General features: G+C 39.4%; 1 protein-coding gene across 1 annotated transcript; it reads right to left on the reverse strand.

Moving 5' to 3' along the window:
* Nucleotides 1-11,046: 11,046 nt before the first annotated feature.
* Nucleotides 11,047-15,203, reverse strand: LOC148039003 (peroxidase 29-like). The gene is made up of 3 exons (XM_087674869.1): nucleotides 14,847-15,203; nucleotides 13,649-13,991; nucleotides 11,047-11,921 (listed from the first exon to the last, which is right to left on the reverse strand). The coding sequence occupies exons 1-3, from the start codon at nucleotides 15,123-15,125 to the stop codon at nucleotides 11,524-11,526; spliced, it is 1,020 nt and encodes a 339-aa protein (XP_087530995.1). The 5' UTR covers nucleotides 15,126-15,203; the 3' UTR covers nucleotides 11,047-11,523.
* Nucleotides 15,204-15,454: the final 251 nt, after the last annotated feature.

Raw genomic sequence — 15,454 nt, forward strand, 5'->3', positions numbered from 1 at the left:
CTATTCTCGTTGATAGGTGTTATGAGGCACCTCCTTTGTATGCTTATAGGTCACTATGTTGGGATTATGTAGAGAAGCTAACCACGTCTTTCATAAAGACTCCCATGAACCCAACAACAGCAGCATATCTTATGCCTTTTGTACAAGACAACAATGAGAAGAGACCCATGCTTCGTGATGAGGTGGATGCTAATAAGTTGGACACTTATAGTTATTGGATTATATCAGGGCTTCACTCAATTCATGCAGCAAAGATATATATTCAAAGTAATACTACACGTTGTCTAGCAACCAAGCATTTATACATCACAAGAAATGCTAGAATATTAGTTGATTGTCCTGCGAAAATGTGCATTGAGCTTTCATGAATGACAAATATGGAATCACATAATGTTATGAAGAATGCACCTTATGTTGAGCAACTTCAACAATTAAGAGATCAGTGGCTAGCATTTGGTTCTCCACCAAAACCCCAACAAGGGCTTTCTAAGACAAGCTCTCAAAGAGTACCATGGCAGGTAATCATATATAAGCTTACCTTCTTTTTTTGTGAAGATTAGTGTGATGCTCTTTCTTTTGTTCTATGCTCACTATTTTGATCTTTTTTTTGCAGAGATTTGTGGCATACATTGGAGAAAATTGTGCATCTAGAGATTGCCATATGATTGTTAGCTCCCAAGAAATATTTGATAGTTGGATCAAAATCATGAAGAGATACTCTAGAGGTGAACTTATATCCCAAGAGGAGAGTTCGAGAAAAAAGGGAAGGCAACCTTCTCCTGCTGCATTTCGTTGCCTTATGGGTTTAAAGGATGGAGACATCCTTACACTACAAGAGGAGATCAATGAAGGTCATATCCTTTTTCTTAGAAACAAATGGGATAAGGAAGATATGATTGACATGGAAACAAGGGCTAAGCAAATCAAGCAAGATAGGGTCCTAAAGGAGGAATTAGTCACTCTTTTCAATGCTTCAGTTCCAGAAAGTAACGCTGTGATGAAGACTTGGGAAGAGCTTGTTGATGATTATGATATCAATGATGAAGTCTACACAAAGATTTTAGGCATTTGCAATGATTGGGTATCAAAGAAGCTCACACATGGAGCTGATGCAGGGTCCCTACCAAATGGAGCAAAAGATATTGTGAACTTCCTAATTGGAAAAAAGCAAAATCCTCTTCAATCCTCCACTACTTCCCCTTGGCGTGTATATATTGTCGGATGCAATCTAGAAACCTTTGATCTTATACATAATGTTTACAGAGATCCAATTACCATTGGGGTTATTGTTCTAGATGCAGCACATGGGATTGAGGGAATGAAATGGGACTCTATAAAGTTTGGAAAGGTTGTATCCACTCTACTACAAATGACATGTGAACCTAAACAATTCCTGTTGTTATCATTTCTTGATTGAAAGCGAATGGTAGCTTTGGAAAATGCTCTTGAAAGCATTTCTTGCAAGTATCGCATGCTAGTTGGTAGTGTTGACTTCCTACCAATGGATAGAACGTTTGCTTTTGGATCTATAGATTCTTTTGTGGTTTTGACATTAGTGACCATGGAGAAAAGCTTCATCAATTTTGAGCGATATATAAACAATGTCAACAAGCCTTCGATTTTGGACTTTGAAGGCTTGGACAAGGAGTGCAATGATGAAGATCTTGAAGAAGAACAAAGGATTGCAAAGGCCGTTTTGAGAAAGAAAATGAAAGTTATGGAAACTACAATCAAAGCATTCAATGATGCTCATGAGGTTGTATTTGATGTATATGCAAGTGGACTTGCATCTAAGGTGGCATTGATAAATCATATGAAGACTATTGCAGTGGTTTGCAACACTCAAGAGCAAAGAGAGGTTGAAGCACAATTGTGGAGGGTCCATGAGAGTGCCAAACAAAATTCAAACTCCCAAGAGGTTCCTCCTACTGAAGTCCAAGTTCTTGAAGTACCACCAGAGGGCATAGAAGAATCAAGCCAAGATATAGCAAGTCTAATTATGAAAGAGAAATTAAGGGCTACTTCAGGTGTTTAAACTCCGTTCCTTCTCCTTTCATCAAGGAAGACACATTGATGTAATTTTGATTTTTTTCTTGAGAAGTTACTTCCATTAGCATTTGCAATATTTTCTTTCTTTGATGATATTAATTAAAGAAACTGTCTTTGGTTTTTTAATTTTTTATAAAAGGTACCAAGCATGTTTGGTTTAAAAATTTTATTTAAGTAAATATTTTACCAAATCGGTATTAAAGAGCTCATTAAAATTTATCATCCTTTGTAAGGATAACTATTTAATTGTAATCTAGTGTGTAAGAATACTTATCATAATGAAAAGTTTGAGCTATCTATGCAAAATTTACTTAAGTCTATTTTAGATCTTATTTCAATTAAACTCTTATATGTGTTGTGTTATGATCTTGTCATGTTAGTTTTGGTTAGATTTGTCCACATGGTCAAATCTCTTATCTCTTATAGCCTCTTTTACTACATCACTAGTGTATGTCTATGCATGTACCTTAGGATAAGAAAGCCAACAATATATTGCACACCCCAAAAAAGATTCATTGCACCTCCCAAAGGAGTTTTACCTCAGTTATAAATATTGCAACAAAGATTTCTCTCCAATGTATCTTTTGAGATGTATATATGGAATATTAAGGTAAAATCCTTGTTACAATTCATGAGTTTAAATATCTATGGGATATAACTAGTTCAAAAATAGAATGGTTAGTCCTTAAGAAGAAACTATGAAAACTTATTCAAATAAAGTATAACTTATCTCAATTAAATTGTCATGTGTCACTTATATGTGACATAGTTTTGGTCACATGGTCAAAAGTATCATGTTTAAATTTTCTTTTAATAATCAGGACTAATAAACATCTTCTTTGTACATGCCATTTTGAAGGTCTTTTTAAAAATTGAGTATGTTAAATATTATAATGATAATATAATTTGTTCAATTAATAATCTATTGTTAGTATCTCAAGTATACTTATAACTAGCGATAAAAAGTAGATATGGAAAAATGACTTTATTAGAATAGATTTTACTTCAAAAAATTTGTCATATATATATTTTTCACCTCATGATATTACTTTTGATTAGATTTGACCACATGGTCAACAGTCTCTTTTCTTAAGACATCATTTTTTAAGTAGTACCTATTTATGTATTTATCAATGTGAAGTTAAATTGCTTTAGTGTTCTATGCCAGTTTATAGCTCAAAAATTAGGTAGAATGATGAGGAAGTAAATGAATCTAATGTGCTTCTTTTTCTTCTTTGTAACTTCAACTAAGATATCTATGGTTGGATATCTAGTAGATTCAACAACAGTAGAGCACGATGATGTGATTGATGTTTCCTTGATAAGAAATGCAACACAATTATGTGTAATACTTGATCTCAATGGTCTTCTTTTACAACGATGCTTTGCTAAGTCTAAAAGGTTTCAAAGCTTTCAAATGGGAAAGCAATGGCTTGTTCTTCGACCAGGATGTATGGAGTTTCTTGAAGCCTTATTTGCAAGATTCCAAGTGGGAGTTTGGTCAACAGCTTTACATAAGAATGTCATGGCAATTATTAAGTGCTTGGAGATCCATGCAAAAAGGAAGTATCCTTTCTTCATGATTTGGTCATAGATGATAGTCCTTACAAAGGATGTCCAAATCCTGTTGAGAATTGCATTTATCCAGAAACATTTGATATTGATCGTGAAGACTCTATCTTGATCAAAGAACTTCTACCATACTTGACTCACTTAAGCAAATACCATGATGCACGTGAAGTCATCAAGTTTGATCGATATGGACAGGATCCAGTTCAATATGGACATGAATTGTATGCTCAATTCAAGGTTGTCATTGATGAATGGACTAGAGCAGAGAATGATGGTATTTCATCTTCATCATCAGCACCCTACGAGACCATGATTGATAAAGATGGTATATATGTTCAATCTTCAATTACTTCTTGCTTCAAGAGACCATCTATTATACAAACATCCTCAACAAATGCTTCACGTCATCCGTATCTTACATTGAACAGCTCACAATTATCCATGTTGAAGCAAACTCCTTTAGTCTCTACTTTGAAAGATATGGAAGCAATGCAACTTGCTCATGAGTTAGGATATCACAAACATTTCATAAATGGTAGTGCAGCCAAACGTTTTATACAAAATCTACAAAATTTGTATTTTTCCAATATACATGATGTAACAAGAAGGCGCTGACTCTATATGGATTAATTTTGACTTTCATAATAGATATATCCCTTACATTAAAGGCTTTTGCATGGCTATGAAATATATGCTTGTTAGAAATTTAAAGTGTTTTATGTAATTAGGTGATAGTATTGCAGTCAAAGATAATCATTAGGAGAAATATTGACTCTCTTTTTTTCCCCTTAAGAAGTGAATAAACAAATATAGGCCTAACCAATGAGAGAGCTAGGATTTCAGATTCATGTAACATGAATCTTCTAGCCATATCTTGGCCCAAATCTTCCCTCAACAATAAAATAAGGGAAAATGTGGGGAGTACAATGCTGACACTTCTTGGAAGTTTGTCTCAGACTTTTATTTTCTTATTTTTTTATGTTTGACTTTTCATTTCTTCCCTTTTCAGTTTTCCCCTCTTTCTTAAGCGGAACTCAAATTTATCATATCTCTTTTCCGGCTTCTTCTTTCCTGACGAAATCTTATAGCCTCCCTATTTGTAACCCTATGAAAGTTCATTTCCTCTACACAAATACAGAGTGAGTTTCATATGTTTTATGAGAGCGGAGCATGTCCTACCAAAGCACTAAGATTTTATTCAGAAAACTTTACAGGTATATTGTTCTCTTCCATGGATGTTCTATGATAAATTTTTATCTTGTTTAGACAAAACCTATGCAAGTTACGTGCATTCTCTGACATGTAATTTTTTTTGTTTTGGTACTCTAGGAGTCTCTTATAGTCAAGAAGAATGATCTTTTGAACACACAACTTCTTCTTCAACATCTTACACTTTCTTTGTAAACAAAGTTACATGTATGTTGTCTTGTTTTTTGCTGCTCTATGGTTAAATTTTATCTCGTTTGGACAAAATGTATGCAAGCTATATGCATATTGAGCTTTCCTTTGTTTTTTTAACTCCAAGAGTCTTCGAGGGTGGAGAACAATAATTTTTTAAAAACTCAACTTCTTCAACATCTTTGGGCTTCTTTGCAAAGAGAGCCACATGTATATTGCCACTTTTTTTTGTTGCTCCATGGTTAAGTTTCAACTCATTTGGACAAAGCCTATGTAAGTTATATGTATACTTTGACTTAATATTTCTTTTTTTTTGTACTCTAGGAATTTGTCAGTGAAGGAACAATGGTCTCGTTATAAGTCAACTTCTTGTTCTTCTTGTTCGATTGTGAAAAGAATTACATGTACAATGTTTCTTTTTAATTGCTTCATTTAAATTTCATTTCATTTGGAGAAAACATTTGCAAATTATACACATGCTGATAGGCAACTTTTCTATTTGGTTATTATAAATGTCTTCACGGAGGAAAAACATCAGTAACATACTTGCAGTGGAGGTCTTCAATAGGAAAGATAGTCTTATTTTGATGATGATTTCATACTTGTGGCTTCTTCTCTTGATACTTCACAGTCGATGATGCTTTGTGAGGTATACTCAATGTTGCAGATTCAGGATTCTTTTCATATGACCCCTCAAAGAGTGGTTTTACTCCTATTGCAGTATGACTAGATCATCCATTTGGGTAATGACTGGCATTGGAGATAGTTGGTATTAATGATATCTAGCTATATTTTGGTTTAGGTTGCATGTTTACTCTTCATGATGTACATCACATACTGGTTCTCACATGAAGAGCCTTATCTCTGCTAGCACTTTGGATGATGCAGGTTATGTAGTTTCTTTTGGTGATTCCTCATGGAAGATTATCCATGGAAATCTTGTCATTGCACGTGGTGATAAGTCTAGTACTCTCTACTCGTTGCTTGTATTTAGATCAATTGGCCATATTTGGTAGTAGTAGATGTAATTCCACATGTATCTCTATTGCATTGTTCATTGTCTTGGCCATATGTTCTTGAAAAGAATAAAGATGCTTACCCATTTGTAGTATCTTCTGTCCCTTGACTATAAATGTTTTGAGTCTTGTGATCATTGTTTATATGGTAGGTAGACATGTAATACACAAAAAAAGTATTATGACACGCATGGGTGAGCCTCTTTGGCTCTTGTTCATTTGGATGTATGTGGTCCCATGTCCTGCAAGTCGTTAGGTGGCATGAAGTATTTTGTTACTTTCATTGATGACTATATGCATAAGGTTTGGGCATATTCTATTGAGAAGAAATCAGAAGTCTTAGCTACATTTCAACGTTGGCTTGCTTTGAATGAGAACCAATTTGGGTATAGACTAAATGCCTAAGGTTAGATAATGGAGGTGAGTATGTCTCTAAAGCCTTTGAGTAGTTCTGTGATGAGAGTGGTATTAAGCTTTAGTTGATCGCCCCGTACATCCCACCCCAGAATGATATGGCTAAGTGCATAAATAGGACAATTCAAGAGTGAGGTTATAGGATGCTTAGTTAGGTAGGCTTACCATAGAATTTTTGGACTGAGGCAGCTACTATTATCGTACACTTAATAAATTAGTCCCCATGTGTTGCTCTTGATTATCAGGTTTCAGAGGAGGTATGGTTTGAAAAACCTCCCTCATATCTTATTTGAGTGTCTTTGGTTGTGAGGCTTTCTACCATGTACCTAAGGACAAACACAATAAGATGAATCTTAAGTCTAGGAAATGCATATTTCTTAGTTATGGGGATGCATGTGAGATGGGCTATTGCCTATGGGGTCTGCAGACTCGGAAGGTTATCTTTATAAACATGATGTTGCTTTCCATGAGGAGAAAAGGCGTAAGCAGCCAGCTGAGCTTGTCATTGAGGCATATAGAGTGATATTTTAGGAGGAACCTCTTGTTGAGATGTTTGCAATCACACCTACTTTGGTCTCTTTGGAAGGAGTGGTGAGGGCTCAGGACAAGAATCCCATAAGTACAGTAAGAGAATGTGCTACTTAGACTTTCCTATAAAGCATTGTAATTGCTTCCTTTTCTTTAAAAATATGAAATTACTCTTTTCTTTTCAGTAAAGTGTCTATGTCATAATCCACACACAAGATTGTGTTTATGAGTCCAAATCTCAATCTTGGAACCTAATTCACTTGTGTGACAATTAGTCTTGTCTGTGTCCATGTCTTCATGAGTTTGGTCTTCGTCTTCCAACCTCCATAGTTTCCGCATTGCCATGTCCTAGATCCATGTTTTTGACATGGTATCAGAGCCCAGTTGGGCATGGCTCAGCTCAAATTAGCTCTTCTCTGCTCTCTCTCAGTCCCTTTTCAACTTTGGTCAGCTCAGTTCCAGCCCATGACTTCATCTCTCAACTCTACCTTCACTTGGGCTTCCATGGCAGCCATAGCCAATTGCACCCTGTTAGCATGAAGCTCATATCTCTCACTCCGCAGGTAAAATATCCTAGAGCTTCCTTCTAGAAAATTGTTCTTCTACTTCTAGAGCTTCTTCTTGTCACCTCAATCACTGACATCAGACAACCATCGGCTTAGCATTGTCAAAACTCTCAATCATTGCCATAGCTTACAACTGTGACCTGCAAGATATACCCTGCTTGGAGTCCCTAGATCTCTCAACACAGAGCATATCTCCTTTTTCTTTCTTCTAGAGGATCATTCCTCAACTCAAGGCACAACTCTCCATCAAGTTAAAGCTTCACATTAGCTGCTCAATGCTTTAGCATTGCTGAAATTTTGTCACATTGTCCATAATTGTGCCCTTACTGATCGAATGCCCTGGTCTCTCTCTGCACAACACGATTCCAATGCGCCATCATAGGGCGTTGATAGCCCATAAAGTAAGCTTCATTTCTATATAATTTTTTTAAAAAATGATCAAGTATAGCTCCAAACCAGGCCAGTGTTAGAAACTCTAGCTATGACTCCATAGCCATTTTCACCTAAGCTCAAAAATCTCATCATTTTCTCTCTCTTGCCACCTGGAGCAACCCATCTTTGATCTACTGTCCCAGCATCAAATCAAGGAGGAGAAGGACCTGGAAGTATCAAAGAAGGATCAACGAACTTGAACTAAGAAGATTCAAGTTTGACATAGTCTTTACACAGTGTGTTTTTACACTGTCATTACTTGTGTCTCTTGACACATTGTAATCTACACTTCCATTGTTAAAATCTGAGAGTTCTGGAGTTGATTTGTTGCTATCCTTGCAAATCCAACATGGGAAAAGACTCTCTAATAGCTTGCTTCAAAGGAGTCGGGTTTTCCCGCATCAAACTCATCCTGATGATGAAGAAGGGCCTGTGGGCCATTACCACTGGAAAAGAAAAGCAGCCTCGTGATGTGGACCTTGCAATCACTTGGCAAAAGAATGATGATAAGGCTCAAGCCGTTATCAAACTGGAGCTAGACGACAGCTATATCTACCATGTGGATAACTGTGATACTTCACAAGATACATGGAAGAGACTTGGCACCTTGTTTGGTGCACAGTCTAAGTCATCAAAGTATGGTCTCTTCATTGAATTTTTCAGGCTTGAAATGAAGTCCAGTACATCACTTGCCACACATCTAAATTACATGGAAGGACTTCTAACCCAGCTTGTAGGAATCAACATTAAAATGAAAGAAGATGTTTGCATTGGTGTTTTGCTCAAAATTTTACCTCCAGAATATAATAATGTGTCAACAACTCTAATCAATATGCCAAACCCTGACCTTGTTGATATCCAGGCATCACTGTTAGAGGAGGAAAAGAAGCTAAGAACTAAGAAAGAACCAAGCACCTCTAGAGATGAATAAGAATTATATGTTGGCAACATGTACAAAGGCTCAGGATCATCTTTATGTGAGTTCTGCAAAAGGACCAAACACACCGAGAAGTTTTGCTACGCCATAAAAAGGTCCCAAAAGGCCTATCTAGTTGGTGTTAAAGAAGAAGAAGAACATGAACCAAAAGAAGAAGAAGAAGACCACCAGGAGAAGAACAAACCTCATCAGTCCTTCTATTCGAATAGACTTTTTTAGCCTTGTATTGCCTAGTCCTAATGCTTCGGACATAAACTTGTAAACTCCTCATGTAACCTTGTACTACAGCCTCTATACACTTTGTGAGGCCCTAATTACAGTCTCTGGATGTCCACCATGTTTGTGGTACCCACACTTAGCCTTTTCTGCAACAGCCTTTAGTGTTTTTCCATACCTATGGTGTGCCCACACTTTACAGGTATTGCTTTCACTAAAGCCTCTATACGCTTTATACTTCTGGTTGTGATTGAGGAGGGGTGTTGAGATGTTTGCAATCACACCTACTTCAGTCTCTTTGGAAGGAGCAGTGAGGGATCAAGACAAGAATCCCATAAACATAGTAAGAGAATGCGCTACCTAGACTTTCCTATAAAGCATTGTACTTGCTTCATTTTCTTTAAAAATATAAAAGTACTCTTTTCTTTTTAGTAAAGTGTCTATGTCATAATCCACGCACAAGATTGTGTTTATGAGTTCAAGTCTCAATCTTGGAACCTAATTCACTTGTGTGACAGTTAGTCTTGTCTGTGTCCATGTCTTCATGAGTTTGGCCTTCATCTTCCAACCTCCATAGCTTCTGCATTGCCATGTCCTAGATCCATGTTTTTGACACCTCTCGCTACTATACAAGTAGTTAGACAGCGTGCAACCATAGCTAGTGCTCGAGTGGCTCAGGTTCTGATCTACTAGAGATAGAAGACAACCTATACGGTTTGAGCCATCTATGGATTATGTTATGGTGATAGATGCTAACAAGCCTCTTACTTATGATAAAGCCATGCATAGAGGTGATAGTCACTCTGGGAAGAGGGCCATTTAGTTAGAGTATGACTCATTGCAGAAAAATCATACATGGGATTTGGTTACTTTGCCCAGTGGCAAGTATGCTTTATTATACAAGTGGGTGTACAAGTTAAAAAGTACCCCTAGATACCCTAAGCCAGGATACAAGGCCAGATTGGTTGCTAAGAGCTTCAAGAAAAAACATGGTGTGACTATGATTAAGTTTTTTCTCTTGTTGTGAAGATGACTACTCGACACTTGGTACTGGCTTTGGTTGCTCAGCTTGACTTAGATCTTTATCAGATGGATGTCAAGAGAGGTTTTTCTTCATGGGGACTTGCATGATGAGATTTACATGGAGCAACCTAAGGACTTTGTAGACCTTAGCAAGGAACAACTAGTGTGCATATTGAGGAAGAGCCTTTATGGCCTTAAGCAAGTACCTAGAAAATGGTATCATGAGTTTGATGTCTTTATGCATTCACAAGGATATTTTCACAATAATATGGATCCATGTTTATATACAAAGAAGGCTCGTGATAGTAGCCCTATGATTTTGATCCTCCATATGGATGATATGTTGAGTGTTGGGAGTGCTCATGATGAGTTGGATACCTTGAAAGGCTAGCTCAAGGAGAGGTTTGAGATGAAGAAGATGAGATAGGCCTCACATGTTCTTGGGATGTGTATTACGCGGAATCCCTCTAAGGAGATTCTCTACTTGTTATCACAGAAGGAGTACATTATTCAAAAGATCCTTGAGCAGTTTCATCCACAGTATGCTAAGCCTATTGGTTGTCCTTTACCTTCCCACTACGGATGCATAAGAGATCTTGGCCATCTTGACCTTTTGCTCATTAGACTATAAACAATTGGCATAACTCACCTTCATGTTACATTTGGCAGATGGCATTGTATATCGTCAAAGGTATCATGAGGCACCTGAAGGGCATAATAGCTATGTGCATATGTTATGGTGGCCACGATACTGGTGTCATGGGGTACACTAACTTTGATTATGTAGGATATGCATATATTAACAAGGTATCAAATCTTCCATTGTAAAGCAATGCTCAAATCACCTTGCGACATGCTTGCAACACTTCAGAATATAACTACCCATGGCATAGTCTTTTCTTCTATAATTTAGTATGTTACACATTTTACGATAACAACACTTCTCCATAGAATAATAAGGGGGAAGGTATCCGCTCGTGGTCTTGTTATGTTTTTTTTGTTGAATCCATGTTTGGAATGGTGGATTCATATCTCCTTCATATTGTCGCATATGGCTTAATATGTAGATACAATATTCCGATGATGATCGTTTCCTCATGCATACTTCACCCTCGAATGCAAAGAGGGAAGAAGTGGCAAACAATAAGTCCGAGAATTACAAATACGATAGACCTTACCAATGATGGGGTGGTAGCTCAATGGTTTGGTGGAATGTGGGTTGAGTTTATGGGGCGTGAGTTGAGCAAATACGTCAATCAACCATAAGCTGTGGATATGGAAGCGATATACATTGTTGATGCAGGATAGCAATAGGGAGTTGTTTTTTGGTTGTCCATTTGGGGTTTCATCATCCTGTTGGGGGGGGTGTCATTCAAGATGAGTTGATGGAATGGCAGTTCTTCCTGATCTGGCCCTGGGATCCGGTGAGGACCTTGAAGGAGACCATCTTGACGTAGGCGGAGGTGAAGGTCTGGAAGAAGAGATTGCGGTTGGAGGCGAATTGGGCGACGGCGGGGGCGGTGCGGGAGTCGGAGGCGAGTTCGGAGTCGATGGTGAGGAGTCCCCGCCCGGCCATCACGTCCCGGAAGTACTGGTTGTCGAAGGCCAGGTTGGTGAGGTCCAGGTTGATGACGGTGTTGCCGCTGAAGCTCTGCTGCGGGCACCTCGCCCTCAGCGTGTTGTACATGAGCGCGCTCAGATTCGGGTCCCTCGTGGGATACAGCCGATTCACAATGTTTGCGCAATGTGCCACTCCGAAGGTGTGCGCACCTGCGCACGTAAAAATAATTGCTGCCATTACGTATCCTTCCATTCCATTTCACAAAAACGCCTGCAAAGCCGCGTCGCTCTACCAAAACAGCACATTTGATTTTGTTTGTTTCAAATTCACATACAAGTCTTTCGATTTTCCCGTTGTGGGAAAAAACGACCCTTTTCCATATTCCTCCCTATGGTGTTCAACATCATGAGCTTACTTATGCTTGGGAGGCACTTCATATCTAGCTAGGTGCACTTGGGTGCTCTCACCTCTTTCTGGCAAAATGGACCCTCTATTCTATCACCCCTACCCCCAACCACAACTTGTTAGATATGAAGTGCCTCCCGTGCCAATGCCCAAGATGTTGTCATAAATCCTAATCCCTAATTATCTAAGAATTTATCTAAAACTTCTTGTGAAAGGTAAGGATTTGAAAATAACCCCTACTATATATGTAGAGGAAATAGCAATGTCTATGGAAGTACAACTTTCCTCTACCCATGATGGCCCCTAAGCACCTAAATCTTCCATGATTATTTGCCCACCTCGTAACAACTTTCTAATTTTAGGAAAATAATGACCCTTGCTATATAGCCCTATTTTCCTAAAGCATTGTAACTCTAAAGTTTCAAGCATTGAATTCCTTTTCACATCAAACTAGTGTGTTTATAAATTCTTCAATTGACTCCTACATGCTTTCATTCTACTAGTTTACTATGGAATCATTACCACTTGAGTTTGAATTTCTTGCAACTCAATCCATGTAACTTTTAAAATTGCTAAGCTTACTCTTAAAGGATATGATAGCATTGTTCTAAAAAGATTGTCTATCCTAGTAGATAATGCAATAAGACATGTATCATAGCGAGTTGCAATGCATGGTTCCATGGTCTCAATATTAGTTCATTCATTCTTGGCATTACCAGAATACAATGCAATGAGAAATGTATTGTTGCACTTTGTAAGACTATTATCAACTAATTAGACGACAAATTAAGAGTTATATGGGTGTATTTGAAGGCTTGCAAAGATATATATTTGCGCATGTGGATGCTTAGGTGCATGTGTTGTGCTTTATTATGGTTATAATATTTGATTTGGTGTTAGTGCCATGAAATGAGCAATATAAATGCTACAAGTGTGATGCTATACTGGGGAGCTAGTACATATGATTTGGTGTTAGTGCCATGTGACGAGAAATATAGATGGTACAAGTGTGCGATATGACAACAAAGGGAAGCTAATTATACACATTGTTCAATGTTAGTGCCATGTGATGAGCAATATGTATGGATGGTGCAAGTGTGTGATGGTATAGCAAGGGGAAGCTAATACACCATAGAATATATATTGGGCTTAGGTAAAAGTGAATTGATTTTGTATGGGGGCCACATATGGAGCAAAAGGAAGATTTGGAATAGGTGAAGGAAAGGGAAGGGTAAAGTTACTACTATCACCTAGAGGCTATAGTAGGGGGACTATATATGGAGCACAAAGGAAAATATGGGAAAGGTGAAGGAAAGAAGGGTAAAGTTACTATTGCTACCTAGAGGCTATAATATAAAGGCAAGGTAGCTAAGTTACACTATGGAGAATATTGGAAAGGTGAAGGATAGGTAACGGTAAAGTTACTATTATTCGCTAGGGGCTAGAGCGAAGGGGACGGGGGTAGTTGGTAAAGAAGAAGTTTTTAGAATAAGTTAAGTTGGGTTAGAGGTAGGGGGAGGAGGGTACATACCGAGGATGGCGACGGACTCCAAGGTGGACATGCCCATGGCGGGGAAGAGCTGGAGCATGTTGTCGACGGAGATGGTGGGCGGGGGGAGAAGCTGCTGCGCGAGGGATGCACTCGGGGGGGAGGTGCCGTCGCGGCGGCCCAGGGGGATGGCGATGCGAGGCCCCCCGCTCAGGTTGATGGCGTCCCGCCCCGCCAGCGCGATGATGTCCGCGCACGACACCGTCCCCGGGCACGCCGCCTCCAGGCTCCCTTTGATCCGGTCGATGAAGTCCAGCCTCCGGATTCCCAGATTCGCCGCCGCCCCTAGCTCCCCCGAGTCCAGCATGATCGACGCATCGCACCCCTGTTATGTTGTATGTCATCAATATCCCACGCAAACCATCCACATCTTAATTAACGAGGAAAACCTATTTAATGATCTCCACCACAAGCTTGTGATATTGTCATCACTCATCATTGTGGGAACTCGCCTACAACTTTCGGCCACCTATCATTGCTACCGTCATGGACAAGCATCATAGCACACAAACAATGCCGCCAACATCACGAGCTTCTCTAAAGGGAGTTACCACATACATAGCCTATTGGTGTCCCAACAAACGTGAGCATAAGCACAAAGGGCTGTTCCAAGCGTCTATCCAACCTACGTAAAGGCAGGTTTCCTTGTAGAGAATTAGCTAATGAAAGTGACAACACGACTACTCCACATGCGTGATCCTCGTCTCTGATTGCAACCAAGCGAATTAGTACCGGGTAATTCCTCCCCTGCACTTGCAGTCACCGTCCCCCATTACAACAAGCTAGGTAGGGGGTGGGTCCCTTGCAAGCCCTAATGGCGTTGGCAGTACTAACTGGGGAACCTATGCTTGCGATGATCACCACCCTCCACTACAATGGCCCCAAGTATCGGCGGATCATTCCCTTTGGGGAGCTCAGGATGCTTGACACGATTCCTCATACTAAGAAGTGAATATAAGCTTTTTGTAAGAACGCGCACTGTAGTTGTGCCCCTCCGTCTCCATTGAAACAAGCTAGGTGTATTGGTGGCCCTCAGTTACACTCTGTTGATACTACTTATAATAAGTTAGTGCTACATGGGAATAGCATCTCACGCAATGCACAAGGACTAAACTGAATTCTTGTGAAGTAGGCCAGCAACCAATGTAGCTTGATTAAAAAGCCTTAAGCAGATACGTACCTGCACTTGGCAGTCATGGAACGCCAGGCGAGCCAGTGCTGCCGGGGCCGTAGGGTCAGTCAGCAGGTTCGCGCTCAGTATCCCTCTCACTATGCTCTCTACCCTTGGACAGCTGCTCGCATAGTAGCTGTAAGACAGCTGCGCATCGACCGCATTATTGTGCGTGATTACAATTAGAAGAAGCGCCGCTAGCTGTAGTGTAGCTGATCCCCACACTCTAGTCATCGTCCTGGCAGCATTAAGATTCCCGTTATGAGCCATGATCAGTGCAAAAGCCATATTGGTGTTGAATGACTATATTTGGCCTGACCAGTCACCAGATGATCTGATTCACAGTGCCTATGTGCTGTCCATCATCCTGCAGCAGCTCCAGTTATATAGCAGCTGGCTGCTGCATGCCGTGTCTCGTGGTTTTGACTAAAGCTGGTAGCTGCTAGTACGCCTGTGCACGCGCTTTGCGAACTGCCACCGGCTGCTGTGCTTCCCCGTGCATTAACTGATGCCGATTGACATTTTATCAGTTGTCAAAAAGATAAAAAGGTGTCATGACTCATGCGTCAATCAAGCATAGTGCAGATTTATGTCTCGTCATGTACCGACTGTTTTAG

This window comes from Lygodium microphyllum, chromosome 3 (assembly GCF_053477565.2).
Source record: "Lygodium microphyllum isolate KBCC chromosome 3, Lygodium_microphyllum_v1.1.10, whole genome shotgun sequence".
In the NCBI taxonomy this organism is placed as follows: Eukaryota; Viridiplantae; Streptophyta; class Polypodiopsida; order Schizaeales; family Lygodiaceae; genus Lygodium; species Lygodium microphyllum.